This window comes from Borostomias antarcticus, assembly GCF_949987555.1.
Source record: "Borostomias antarcticus genome assembly, chromosome: 14".
Classification (NCBI taxonomy): Eukaryota; Metazoa; Chordata; class Actinopteri; order Stomiiformes; family Stomiidae; genus Borostomias; species Borostomias antarcticus.
The window spans coordinates 19,637,352-19,651,875 of NC_140247.1; the positions used below are offsets into that span (position 1 = coordinate 19,637,352).

At 43.5% G+C, this 14,524-nt stretch overlaps 2 protein-coding genes across 2 annotated transcripts; both read right to left on the bottom strand.

Moving 5' to 3' along the window:
- Positions 1–955: 955 nt before the first annotated feature.
- LOC311317524 (protocadherin alpha-8-like) lies at positions 956–3,457 on the bottom strand (the record flags this gene model as incomplete). Its single annotated transcript, XM_084448599.1, has 1 exon — positions 956–3,457. One exon carries the CDS (start codon positions 3,455–3,457, stop codon positions 956–958), a length of 2,502 nt encoding a protein of 833 aa, XP_084304725.1.
- A 637-nt stretch (positions 3,458–4,094) lies between these two features.
- LOC311317756 (protocadherin alpha-7-like) lies at positions 4,095–6,464 on the bottom strand (the record flags this gene model as incomplete). The annotated part of the gene is made up of 1 exon (XM_084448857.1): positions 4,095–6,464. One exon carries the CDS (start codon positions 6,462–6,464, stop codon positions 4,095–4,097), a length of 2,370 nt encoding a protein of 789 aa, XP_084304983.1.
- Positions 6,465–14,524: the final 8,060 nt, after the last annotated feature.

Sequence of the window (14,524 nt, forward strand, 5' to 3'; positions counted from 1 at the left end):
TGTTGATGCCAACATCTGGATCACGAGCAGCTGGCAACTGGAAACGCCTCCCTGCAGGAGTGCTTTCAGAAATGTCCAAGTGTTTCTCTTTTTCTAAAAAACTGGGTGTGTTATCGTTAACATCTGTAATTTCAACTCCAACATAGTGGACTTCCAAAGGATTCTCAATCACCATTTTCAGATTCATTAAGCACGCTCCATGGCCATCACAGAGCGTCTCCCTGTCGATATTCTTATGGACATACAAGACGCCATTGTTCTGATTTACCTGGAAGAGAGCGTCATTTGATCCAGAAACGATCCGAAATCGTCTGTCCGTCAATGTACTGATGTCGAGACCCAAATCCTTGGCAATATTTCCGACCACAGATCCTATTTTAGTCTCCTCTGGAATAGAGTATCTTATCTGAGCTGAAACCTGCTCTCTGAAGCACAGCAGCACAGAGAGACGCAGAGCGACCCACCAGTACTCCCATCTGCGCCTTTGTCCTCCGTCTCCCATCGTTATAGGCAATTCTCAAATCCCCAAAAACAAAAATGTATTTTCTCAAACAACAGTTCCAGTCAGAGCAAACAAAAATGAAACATCATATTTCCATGCAATGAGAAGAGATATTCCTTTGTGACCAACACGTCTGCGTCCGTCTGCACACAGTTCGATTGAAGAATGAACCAGCCCTTGTAAGAGAGGCAGGACCAGACCACATCTAAAAAGCATCGCTATGCTTGTGTTGCACTGACACCCGGTGGCCTAAGCCTCATGAGCTCTGTAATATGAGGTAGATTAGTATCAATACCAATAAATGTAAACACTGTAGTGGAGGTGACGTGGTGGTCAAGACAAGCGGTACTGTATCATTTGAAATGTAATGGAATAAAATGCAAATGGAGATGTTCACTTCAGCATAATTCAGCACCACATGAGTGGACAGCGATCTAGTGCAGATTATTTCCATTATGTATTGGTCGCTGCAATTAACCAGCTTGGATTACCAGTTAATGGTTCTATAATGTAATTAAACCTCCATGGTAGGTGACCAGACCAAAAGCACCCAAAAGCTATGAAATATGAAAAGATATAAGCAGCTCTTACCTCTCCAGAAGTATGCCTCCTGTGATCGGGGACCACCAGAGTATTCCCATTGCTCCCCGGGACTATAGTAGAACCTATACTCATTCTGGGTCCAACTAACATGTACCGTTTGTCTCCGGATCTGTACTGGATGCTGTGGCACAGTGTCCCGTCATAGTTGGTCTCTTGTAAATACTTGGGGGAGTAGTCTGCTGGTTTGGAGCACTGCATTACAATCAACACGATGATACTGACCAGGAAAAGTGTTGAAACTGACCCCAAAGTGATGATCAAATAAAATGTCACATTGTTCTCCTCCTCCTCTTTGACTGAGCTTTTAACATCAGAAGCTGCAAAAGCCTCTTTGGGCTCCACAGCGTTGATAATCACAGTAGCTGTTGCTGAGAGTGAAACGTTCCCATTGTCTTTGACCAGTATGACCAGTTTATGCTCAGCCTCGTCTGTCTCTGTGAAGGACCGAAGTGTCCTTATCTGTCCTGTATAGCGGTCCAAAGCAAAGAGACTGTGGTCACTAACTTCCTGCAGTGAAAATAATAACCAGCCGTTATATCCTATATCAGCGTCATAGGCTCTCACTTTAGTCACCAAATGTCCTGCGTTCACATTGAGGGGAATCTCCTCCACACCTTCAGCAGAACCGTTAGCGCTGACTGGATACAAGATCACTGGAGCGTTGTCGTTCTGATCCAGAATGAACACGTTCACTGTGATGTTGCTGCTTAGAGACGGAGTTCCAGAGTCCGTAGCAACAACATGGAATTGGAATGTTTTGAGAGTTTCAAAGTCAAAGCTTTTTAGAGCAGAAATATGTCCATTATCAGAATTAATGTTCAGGAAAGAGGCCATATCATTCTGTCTGCCCTCTCCTCTAATTATGTGATAGGATATTGCAGCGTTTTCATTCAAGTCTTTATCAGAGGCGCTCACAGAGAATATAGATGCACCAGGAACATTGTTTTCTATTAAATACAGCTCAAGAGGATTCTGAGTGAATTCTGGTCTGTTATCATTCACATCTGATATCTGGACGCTCAGAGTTTTGAATTTGGACAGAGGAGGCTGACCACAGTCAGTGGCTGTTATTGTGATGTCATAATGGGACACCAGCTCTCGGTCTAAACGTCCTTTAGTGACGACAGAATACACATTGTCCTTATAGGAGGATTTTAATTCAAATGGCACGCCCTCTGATATGCTCGATACTACCTTGCCATTAATACCTGAGTCTTTATCTGTTACACTAATTAGGGAAATCACGGTTCCTGGTTTTGATCCCTCCGATACTGTTCTGGAGAGCGATGTTACCTCTATCTCTGGCATATTATCATTGACGTCCAATATCTTTATAATAACTCTACAATCAACAGTCGTTGGAGGGAGCCCTTTATCAGACGCCTGTACATTTAACCTATAAACCTCATCCTCCTCAAAGTCAATTTGGCTTTTTACTGTAATTGCTCCAGTAACACGATCTAAATTGAACATGTCATACACTTTATGCTTCATGGTTTTCCCCAGGCTATACTCAATCTCTCCATTGGGGCCATCGTCAGAATCAGTAGCATTAACAATAATTACTATTATCCCAACGGGGGCGTTTTCCTTTAAAGATACTGTATATACATCCTGACTAAAAACAGGATGATTGTCATTTATGTCCAGAACAGTGACAGTCACGTTGAGCGTACCTGATTTGGGCGGGTTACCACCATCACTTGCTGTTAATATCAATGTATGCATTGTATTCTGTTCCCTATCGAGAGGTTTCTGGAGAATTAAGAATGGAATTTTGTCCCCTTCTCCGCCGTCACGCATCTGAATATCAAAGTGGTCGTTCTGACTGAGTTTATAAAATCGCACCGCATTGTCGCCTATGTCTGGATCACGCGCGGTCTGGAGTTCGAAACGCGCTCCAGTGCGAGTGCTCTCAGGCATCTCTAGGTGCTGTTCCTGAACATGAAATCTTGGAGAATTGTCATTGACGTCTGTCACCTCCAAGCTCACATAATGGACTTCCAGTGGATTTTCAACTACGACTTTGAGATCAATTACGCATGCGCCACTGCCGTCACAAAGACCCTCTCTGTCGATATTCTTATCAACATACAAAACTCCATTGTTCTGGTTTACCTTAAATAGGCCTTCGTTTGAACCAGATACGATGCGAAAACGCCTGTCCAACAAACTAGTGATGTCAAGACCCAAATCTTTAGCAACATTTCCAACAACAGATCCCACTTTCACTTCTTCTGGAATAGAGTATCTTATCTGAGCTGAAACCCGCCCTCCGAAGCACAGCAGCAAAGAGAGACGCAGAGCGACCCACCAGTACTCCCATCTGCGCCTTTGTCCTCCTTCTCCCATCGTTAAAATGACAATCCAACACGGCATCAAAATCAAATGTAGATATTCCAAGAGAAATGCAGAAGCAGTACCATGCTATTTCGTGAAGTCAGTGTTCATATCAGTCTCACCTCGACGCTGAAGAAATGATTCTGCCAAATAATATCACAACCCTCTCCAATATCGGTGCTGTCTGTATGGAACAAAACCCGTTCTTAAAGAGGAAGGGCTTGTTATGTTTGAAATAGGCAACGAAACAGCAACCTTATTGAACACTGACACCATGTGGTACAGAAGACTACACACCATAACAAGCCATAGTACTGTAGAAAGCAACAGGGAGTTAATATCAACATGAGAGGTCTGGGCAAAGAACTATTTAATTGCGCTAAAATACTAAGAAAAATGAAGATATTTGTAGAAGGTATGATGGCAGAGGAAAATATGCGGTCGGAAAAGCGAACCAGGTATTTCAGCGCCACTGGAGTGGTCAGCGACCACTTACATAATACACAAGGTGGACTCCATTGAATAAAGCATTGGTACCAATGGGAACATGGTTCCTTTTTTCAACAACTCATTTGAATTAAAGGTAAAAAGACACTCTGAATGCTAACGGGTCAAGGCAAGGCCTATGACTATGAACGAAGTAAAAATGTTAAACAGCTCTTACCTCTCCAGAAGCACTCCTCCTGTGATCGGGGACCACCAGTGTATTCCCATTGCTGCCCGGGACTATAGTAGAACCTATACTCATTCTGGGTCCAACTAACATGTACCGTTTGTCTCCGGATCTGTACTGGATGCTGTGGCACATTGTCCCGTCATAGTTGGTGTCTTGTAAATACTTGGAGGAGTAGTCTGCAGGTCTGGAGCACTGCATTACAATCAACACGATGATACTGACCAGGAAAAGTGTTGAAACTGACCCCAAAGTTATGATCAAATAAAATGTCACATTGTTCTCTTCCTCCTCTTTGACTGAGCTTTTAACATCAGAAGCTGCAAAAGCCTCTTTGGGCTCCACAGCGTTGATAATCACAGTAGCTGTTGCTGAGAGTGAAACGTTCCCATTGTCTTTGACCAGTATGACCAGTTTATGCTCAGCCTCGTCTGTCTCTGTGAAGGACCGAAGTGTCCTTATCTGTCCTGTATAGCGGTCCAAAGCAAAGAGACTGTGGTCACTAACTTCCTGCAGTGAAAATAATAACCAGCCGTTATATCCTATATCAGCGTCATAGGCTCTCACTTTAGTCACCAAATGTCCTGCGTTCACATTGCGGGGAATCTCCTCCACACCTTCAGCAGAACCGTTAGCGCTGACTGGATACAAGATCACTGGAGCGTTGTCGTTCTGATCCAGAATGAACACGTTCACTGTGACGTTGCTGCTTAGAGATGGAGTTCCAGAGTCCGTAGCAACAACATAGAATTGGAATGTTTTGAGAGTTTCAAAGTCAAAGCTTTTTAGCGCGGAAATATGTCCATTATCTGTATTAATATTCAAGAAAGAGGCCATATCATTGCGCTTTCCTTCACTTCTCACAATATAATAAGATATTGCTGCATTTTCGTTCAAGTCTTTATCAGAAGCGCTTACATAGAATATAGACGCCCCAGGGGAGTTATTTTCAAATAAATACAACTCAAGAGGATTCTGAGTGAATTCTGGGCTGTTGTCGTTCACATCTGATATTTGAACACTCAACATTTTGACTGTGGACAGAGGAGGCTGACCACAGTCAGTGGCTGTTATTGTGATGTCATAATGAGACACAAGCTCTCTATCTAAACGCTGCTTGGTCACTAAAGAGTACATGTTATCCTGGTATGACGGCTTTAACTCAAAGGGCACATCACCTGACAGACTACATACTACTTTACCGTTTATACCAGAGTCTTTATCTGACACACTGATTAGGGAGACAACAGTTCCAGGTTTTGAATCTTCAGATACCATATTAGAGAGGGATGTAACCTCTATTTCTGGTCTATTGTCATTCAAGTCTAAAATTCTGATGATGACTCTACAATCCGTACTCATTGGAGGTTGCCCTTTGTCAGTGGCGTGTACGTCTAGTTTGTACACATCAACGTCCTCGAAATCGACATGCCTTTCCATTCGAATCTCGCCTGTAACTTTATCCAGGTCAAATACGTCGTACACCTTAGGGTCACTACCAAATGAATATTCAACTTCTCCGTTTAGGCCTCCGTCCAAATCAGTCGCGTTAACTTTCACGATAATAGTTCCAACCTCCACATTTTCAGGCAGTGTAACGGAATACATCTCTTCGCTAAATACAGGGTGGTTGTCATTTGAATCAAGAACAGTGATAGTCACGTTTAAAGTCCCTGATCTTGATGGATTGCCTCCATCTACTGCTGTTAAAATCAACCTGTGTTCAGACTGTTTCTCCCTGTCCAGAGGTTTCTGCAAGACTAAGAACGGATTTTTTTCTTCTCCACTTTCTCTTATTTGCATGTCAAAATGTTCATTTTGGTTTAATTTATAAACTCGAATCGTGTTGATGCCAACATCTGGATCATGTGCAGCTGGCAACTGGAAACGCTTTCCTGGAAGAGTAGATTCGGGAATTTCCAAAAGTTTATATTTTTCTACGAAATTGGGCATGTTGTCGTTAACATCTGTAATTTCAACTCCAACATAGTGCACCTCTAACGGATTCTCAATCACCATTTTCAGATTAACTAAGCACGCTCCATGGCTATCACAGAGCGTCTCCCTGTCGATATTCTCATGGACATATAAGACGCCATTGTTCTGATTTACATGGAAAAGAGCGTCATTTGAACCAGAAACTATACGAAATCGCCTATCCGTCAATGCACTGATGTCAAGCCCCAAATCCTTGGCAACATTTCCAACAACTGTTCCCTCTTTCACCTCCTCTGGAATAGAGTATCTTATCTGAGCTGAAACCTGCTCTCTGAAGCACAGCAGCAAAGAGAGACGCAGAGCGACCCACCAGTACTCCCATCTGCGCCTTTGTCCTCCGTCTCCCATCGTTAAAATTACAATCCAACACGGATTCAAGATCAAAGCTATATTTTCCAAAGGATAAATAGTTCCATACTATTTGGTAATGCGACGATGCATAAAGATATATCCGCTTTGAGGTTGAATGAATTATTCCGCTCAATGTATGCTACCTCGACCCTCTCCAATGTCGACAGACTGCCTGTGAGTGTGGAACAAAACACGGGCTTCTGGTGCAAGAGGCGCGACTACTGTAGGCAACTCGAATATAACACTGACACCCTGTGGTACAGCACACTTCACACCAAAACAAGCCAAGCTTATAGGCAACACTGGCTTACTTCAACCCTGAGAGGGCAATAGCAAAAGGCATATGATTGTTATGACTGCAGTGAAGTGAAATATAAAGACACGGGCTACCTAAGCAGAAGATCCATCGGGAGATTAATGTTGTCAGAAGGCAGGGCTAGGAAGGAGATTAAACACAAGCAAACTACGTTACCAAGGGAGGTATGAGACTGCAGGAGGTAAATTTGCCGTGCGTTTCAGCACCACATGATTGGACAGCGACCGCTTCAGCATTGCAGTAGGTGACAACAAGGAATGACGGCATGTCATTATATCTCCCCTCTCCTCTATGTGATAGGATGTTTGGATATTTGCAGCATTTTCATTCAAGTGTTTATCACAGACGTCAGGCGCTTACAGAGAATATGAACACACCGGGGGCGTGGTTTTCTAATAAATACAATTCAAGGGTATTGTGAGAGAATTGGGCTGTTATCGTTGACATCTGCTATCTGAACGTTCCGCGGTTTAAATGTGGACCGAGGAGGCTGACCACTGTCAGGGGCTGTTATTGTGATGTCATAATGGGACACTCTGACTATAGACCCTTCCAATGGGACCAATGGAACTTCAGTCACCAGGGGAACGGCTTCTAGGTCCAAATAAACTGCACCGTAAAGTGTTGTTTTGATTAACATTCAATTAAGAATGTCAATGCGCCATTGTGACAATTGAAAACCGTTTTATTTACGTGATGGTTTCAACTCAAAGGGGACATCCTCTAAGATTGTTGATATAATCGTGCCTCCATCCCTGAGTCATGACATACTAAATTGTTGTTCCTGGTTTGGAGTCTTCAGACTGTGTTGATGAAGATTGTTCGAAGCCTGCACATTAAGATGCGTATATGATGTCATGAATACACTACTGTATGTCTGCCTATTTGCCTATTACAAGGTTTAACAGCGGCATCCTGTGGCTGAGTTTGGTGGCGCACTCAGTTGAGTCGTGCATGCGCTGGCATCAAAACTGTTACAGTGCCAGATTCGTGTGGGTGTTAGCCGCCAGCTGTGCTGATCGAGACACAGAATAAACAGACAAGCCAGACAAAGTCAAATACAACTCGTCGAGGGAACATTATAATATTTCATCTTTTCACACACTTTGTCTACATCTCTACACCTCTTTTCCTTCATTCTGACCGCGGCAACTCCCTCCCTCTCCCCGCCTCGACCATTCAGAACAACACGCACAGTGTTTCGTAACAGTGTTAAACATTAAGGCATTCTCCAGGCATTCTTCAATATTTCACAAGACTAATGGAATTGCGAAATCTGCCCCGAAACGCTCTGCTGTGCTGTTAGCAGTGCCCGGATGGTGCATCGCGAGCTCGGGGCTTGACAGAATATCAAATTACAGCTTCAGAGCACGCCACGAGCCTGCGCGAGCAAGCTGCACGTTGCCCTGGCAACCGAGCTCCGCGAGGATGAAAGGAGGCAGGCGCGCCAGGGGGGGGGGGGGGGGCAAGAGAGAGAGAGAGAGATGATAGCCTTTCTTTGTCCTGTTTTCACCATATGTAATCATTGTTAGGTTCATATGAAATTCGCCTCCGTTTCCCCCCCCCCCCGCCTCTGCCTTCCATGTCCCGTAGTCTGTCTCACGAGGACATGCATGCTGTAGCCTAGGAACAGGGAGAATCTTCCTGCTATTGTTTGCGACGAGAGATAATTAAAAGGGTCTACACACCCACACGCATAAGCACTCTCAAACAAAATACACACACACACACACACACACACACATACACACACACACACACACACACACCCAAGCTGGACATTGTGGTTCCTGAAACCCTACACTGCCCTTCCTCACTGTCCCTTAACCTCTGTCACCTGATCCCTCCATTGCGCTCCCAGACCTCCCCCCCACGCTGTACAGCCAGTAGGTCCACATCTGGCCTAGAGCATCATGGTCTGGTCTAGAGCATCATGGTCTGGTCTAGAGCATCATGGTCTGGCCTAGAGCATCATGGTCTGGTCTAGAGCATCATAGTCTGGCCTAGAGCATCATGGTCTGGCCTAGAGCATCATGGTCTGGTCTAGAGCATCATGGTCTGGCCTAGAGCATCATGGTCTGGCCTAGAGCATCATGGTCTGGTCTAGAGCATCATGGTCTGGTCTAGAGCATCATGGTCTGGTCTAGAGCATCATGGTCTGGCCTAGAGCATCATGGTCTGGCCTAGAGCATCATGGTCTGGTCTAGAGCATCATGGTCTGGTCTAGAGCATCATGGTCTGGTCTAGAGCATCATGGTCTGGTCTAGAGCACCATGGTCTGGCCTAGAGCATCATGGTCTGGTCTAGAGCATCATGGTCTGGTCTAGAGGATCATGGTCTGGCCTAGAGCATCATGGTCTGGTCTAGAGCATCATGGTTTGGCCTAGAGCATCATGGGTCAGAGGAGGCCATGAGGACCCTGCTATGCTTTGGAGGAAGGCTGTGATGGACACAGTACACTACAACATGGGGCAGGAGTACTAAGTTAACACAATTATAGAGGAACCTCAACGTATTTGCTGTTCTATTTGGGATTTGGGGTTGGCAGACTCCTGCACTCCTAGTGGGAAATACTGCCTATCTGTGTGTGTGTGTGGGGGGTGGGAGGGGTGTCTATGAGGTGTGCCTATGATGCCTGTCTGAGTGCTGTGAGTGTGTTAGTCTGTCAGTGAATGAAGGTTGTGTGTTGTTAGTGTATCCGTGAGTGAAGATCATGTAGGTGTATCGGTCATTGAAGGTTGTGTTTTCAACGTGCTTGTGTGTGAGTCTGCCAGCAGGTGAGGGTTGTGTTGGTCCTTGTGTTAGTGTGTCTGTCAGTATCTGAGTCAGGTGGAAGGAGACAGTGTGTTCCAGTTGTCTTCGCTGTAGATTATAATTGCTAAATGTCAGCCAAAGGCCACAGCTAACACAACCCAGCTGTTTCAAAAGCTTTTATTCACAATTTATATTCACAAGCAAAACACTGACAAATCATTATCGGGAGATATTATAGTAAAAACACCTCAATTGTGATTTGATAAAAAGATAATTTCCGAAGAAAAGTGACTTATGCTCTATCTAATCCCTGTGGTCCATTCTACCATCTCTATGTGGGGATGATCTCATCTCACAGACATGCCTGTCCAGCCAAACATTTTCAGGATAGGTCCAATTTAAACTTCCCATGTAATGGACCCAACTGCACACTTTCAATCTGGTCGACAAACATAAGCCAACATCCTCATCATCCTCATCATCGTACAGACAGTAACAGACAATATCGCACTATTATCAAACACTGTGCCATAGCAGTGCACCTACCTGCAGGCAAATCAAAAACAAAGCTTGTCTCTTTCCTTCTACAGCATCCATGGAGCCTGTAGGCAGCCGAGGCCTATCGCACAGAATGACATTTGACCTTTGATATCAGTTTGACACAAATCAATATATCACTAAAAAGAAGTGAGTGCATCAAATCACAGCCTAAAGATGATAATAGCCGAGATGATTATCACACCATGTCTCTGTTCAGTGATACAGCATACAAGTACAAGCTACTGTAACAGAGTTCTATCACAGGTGATTAAAATGATTTATAATTGAGGATTTGGCCGCTTGACCCCATCACATGAAACTATAGGTCACTATGTCACAGAAAAACAATACAATGATAGCTATCATATTACACCATTAGCCACTGGTATAGCCCATCATCATACAGTACAGGACTAGAGGTCTGTACTATAGAGAGGGTTATGAAGACACAGGTCCCTGTTGTGCTGCTTGTTTGATCTTGATTTGTATTATCTTAGACATGGATCAGCAACTACAACACAGAGATGCCAACAGCTTGCACATAAACGGCTGAATTTGCGTAGCTGTCCCCCAGGCAGGGCCAGATGGGTGCCTTTAATTAAGTCAGAGACCAACAGAACAGGCCATGTCAGGGCGGGGCACTGGGCAGACGGCACAATCTGATATTGTCGTGTTGGACTCATTCCTGGAGCATCATAAAAATGTTTGTCCTGGGTTATCATGTAGATGTTTGCCCTGGGTCATCATACATGTTTGTCCTGGGTCATCATACATGTTTGTCCTGGGTCATCATACATGTTTGTCCTGGGTCATCATACATGTTTGTCCTGGGTCATCATACATGTTTGTCCTGGGTCATCATACATGTTTGTCCTGGGTCATCATACATGTTTGTCCTGGGTCATCATACATGTTTGTCCTGGGTCATCATACATGTTTGCCCTGGGTCATCATACATGTTTGTCCTGGGTCATCATACATGTTTGTCCTGGGTCATCATACATGTTTGTCCTGGGTCATCATACATGTTTGTCCTGGGTCATCATACATGTTTGTCCTGGGTCATCATACATGTTTGTCCTGGGTCATCATATATGCTAGATGTTTGTTCTGGGACAGCGTATTTGTCCTGGGCTGATATAAATTCTGTATGGGGGGGAATTTCTAGCTATGACATCACAACAATGTGATTGGTCCATTGCAGTGATGGTCCTGGAACAACATTTTTATGATGCTCCAGGAATGAGTCCAACACGACAATATCAGATTGTGCGGGCAGACGGGCTAGCACGCTAGTGGGGTTTTCAAAGGGAAACAGAGTGATAGAATCAGCATATGGTTACTTCAGATCATCCTGTCTGCTGTTAGATACAGAGGTGGTGGTGGTGGTGTTAATGGGTGTGTTGTGGTGGAAACAAACACACACACATACACACAGACACACACAAACACATACACATACTTCAAAGAGAGTTTCAGTGGCTTCTCTAGGACTCATTAAGAGGAAAAGACATGTGACCCCGTCAGGAGGAAAAGGGATGAGATCAAAATAGCCTTCCCAGCTCTGCTCCTCTCCCTCAGGCAGTTTTGATGACATTCATAAGCGGGTGTTTTATAAGCAGTGTAACCGACCTACATAAATCAAGAGCGCAGGCCTCGGTCTGCACCTATCAAAGGCTTCAGGCCTGCGAGCTAGAAGGTAACCGTTGCATTTCAAAGTGGTCTACGCATCAACACTTGCTGACGCTGCTCATCTTTTGTGTGTAACTCGTCTCAATGTCATATTATTTACCATTAAAGTGAGTTAACTGCTGTTAAAATGGGGGAGGGGGGCGGGTGACATTTAGTCTTTCTTCTAATATTATGCAAAGACAAGGAATAGTACAGGTGGGTGAACATTAGGGACTACCTAGAGTTAGCAGACAAGTGTAGGCCTAAATCGTTTACTTCATAAATCATGACATTTCTATCTCAAGCAGGTACATGAATTAGGTACAACACTTTTTGTTTCACTTGTGTTTTCCTCATGCTTGTAAGCCTTCATAAACAATAAGATACAAGGCACTCAACTCACAATACTTTTATGACAGCTGAGTGTTGGATGAATAAAAGCGGTAGATAGTGAAAAAGAAAGAATAGGTCAGCACTCAAGATTGACTTTTTAATTACCACACAGATGTTTCGGGCAAGACGCCCTTCTTCACCGTGTGAGTTGGCAATGTCACAAACATTAGGAGACCCAGGTGAGGTTAATTACAGATGTCTGCAACCGGCACATCTAGGCCAGCAGGGGGAGCAGTTACATGATGCACGTGGTTACTCAGGCAGGATCTGCCCTAGTTCCATCATACAAACCATCATACAAACCGCGGTTGATAGAGGTGTAAAGCTTTGCTTTTACATGTGGTATCATTCACCTAAATTCACAACCTTTTCACCACTGTATCTTAGATAGATGTAGATCTGCTGACACAACAAAACATCAGTAGCCTAGCCTCTCCAGTTTAATATTAAATGAGCCACTTCTCCACGTGCAGCAGAGTACATACCAAGCTAACTTCCCACGCACGAAATGCTTTAATCAAGTTAGCCTGGAGGTAGATCAAAGAGAAGGATTGCTGAGCAACCATCCCATGATACTTATATGATATAAGCCTACTGTAATTGGCCTCTGCTAGAGTCTGCCTAGAAACAAAAATAGGCTATGCTGCTTTTTTTCCTCCCCAATAATTCAGAGATCAAACAGATTGCTCGTCATACAGTAAATGTAATAGTAGGTTATCTTGTATCACAGACTAATTATAGCTTACAGAACAATATATAAAAAGAATAACTACATTTTGGACCATCAACAGATTATCATTCACAAAGCACTTCACTTGCCTTGAACACATTGAAGCAGCAATAGTCCTAATTAGAAATCAAATGATGCATTTACAACGTTTGCTCTTTTAGCTGGCATAAGCTATTGTACATATTCCAAAAGAAATATAACTTTGAAACATACAACTTGGTAAGGTGCCGTTCATAGCACGTTTCCAAAATGTTTCCTTGTTCACACGATATGAAAGCAATGGCATAATTTTCATTGTGGCTGTTACTGTAAAAGGAAAATCTTAACAGTCATTAACTGACATGAACTACCTTAATACTCTTGATATCAAAAGCAAACATATAAAGCTGTTAATGTATTACAGTAAACACATTAAATTTGAGCTGTATACAGAGTCATAGGTACTGTACATAACCTCTGAGTCCACAAGTTGATACCCAGATGCAGAGATAGTTCTCTTCACGCAACACAAGTGACTTGAGTGATTCTCAGAGCCACTGTCATATGCAGTGTGAGAGGGGTGCTTCCTATATACAGTATATACACACATAATTCTTAACAGAGACCATGACCCACTATGCTTACTAGTTTCAATCTCATCTCTTTGTGCCAGTGTGCTTATTGCCCGAGGGAATTTGTATCCATTGACAATTTGCAGATTCTTTAAGACAGTCAGAGGCGTTGGAATGATCATTCACATCCACTTTGGCCCGAGGTTAGAGGATTCTATCCCCCTTTCAAGTGTCTTTCTTAGTCAGACACAGTTCCAGGAGTAGGGGTGGGGAGTTACATAAGCACTTCCACAGCTGCAGCAGAATGTTCTTGGAGATCTGCCAGCGGCCTCCCAAGGGATGTGTAAAGAACGCATCCGCGATGTCATACTTTCACATTCTATCCTGAACTACTGCAGCACTGGGAGCCAACATGCAGACAGGGTCCCTTTCAAGTGGCTTCCTGTAATGTCACGAGCCACCTATGTAACATATCTCACACTCCCTTCCTTGTAACCTCCACCCACTCCTCCAGACCAGCAGTCTTTATGATGTCATAATGCTGAGCTGTTTTCAGGTCCGTCATTGTGACATCACCAGAGAGCCATTCTCATTCTTGTGTAGAAAATTCATCCAAACAAACTAATTATAGATTGAGGCCTGGTTAGTTGACTATTCTTGCACTTTGCAAGACTTCAGCACTAGATTATGCTCTTAGTCACTTGTTTTAGAAAGGAGATGCACTTGTGAGTTCTGGTGAGTAGTATTACACTGACTTTTCCTACGTTAAATGCAATTATTGTAAGTCCCTTTGGATAAAAGTGTCTGCTAAATTACTGTAATATAAATGTAATGGGAAAGTAGACACTGAATCACTCAGATTGTCCCACAGTGAAAATAGACAAAGAAATGACTGTACTGTACATTGAAATCTCCATGCATATGAATTGAAAGGCAGACACAGTATATACAGACAAGGAAGGCCTCACTTATTCTGGTTTCATGGGTTGATCGATGATAGATACTGTAATCAGGCTATTTCACGCGGAGCACATTGTATTTTATACACTATTCAAAAACTCATACTAATAGGCTACTACAATACACAACACTGATTTATTTT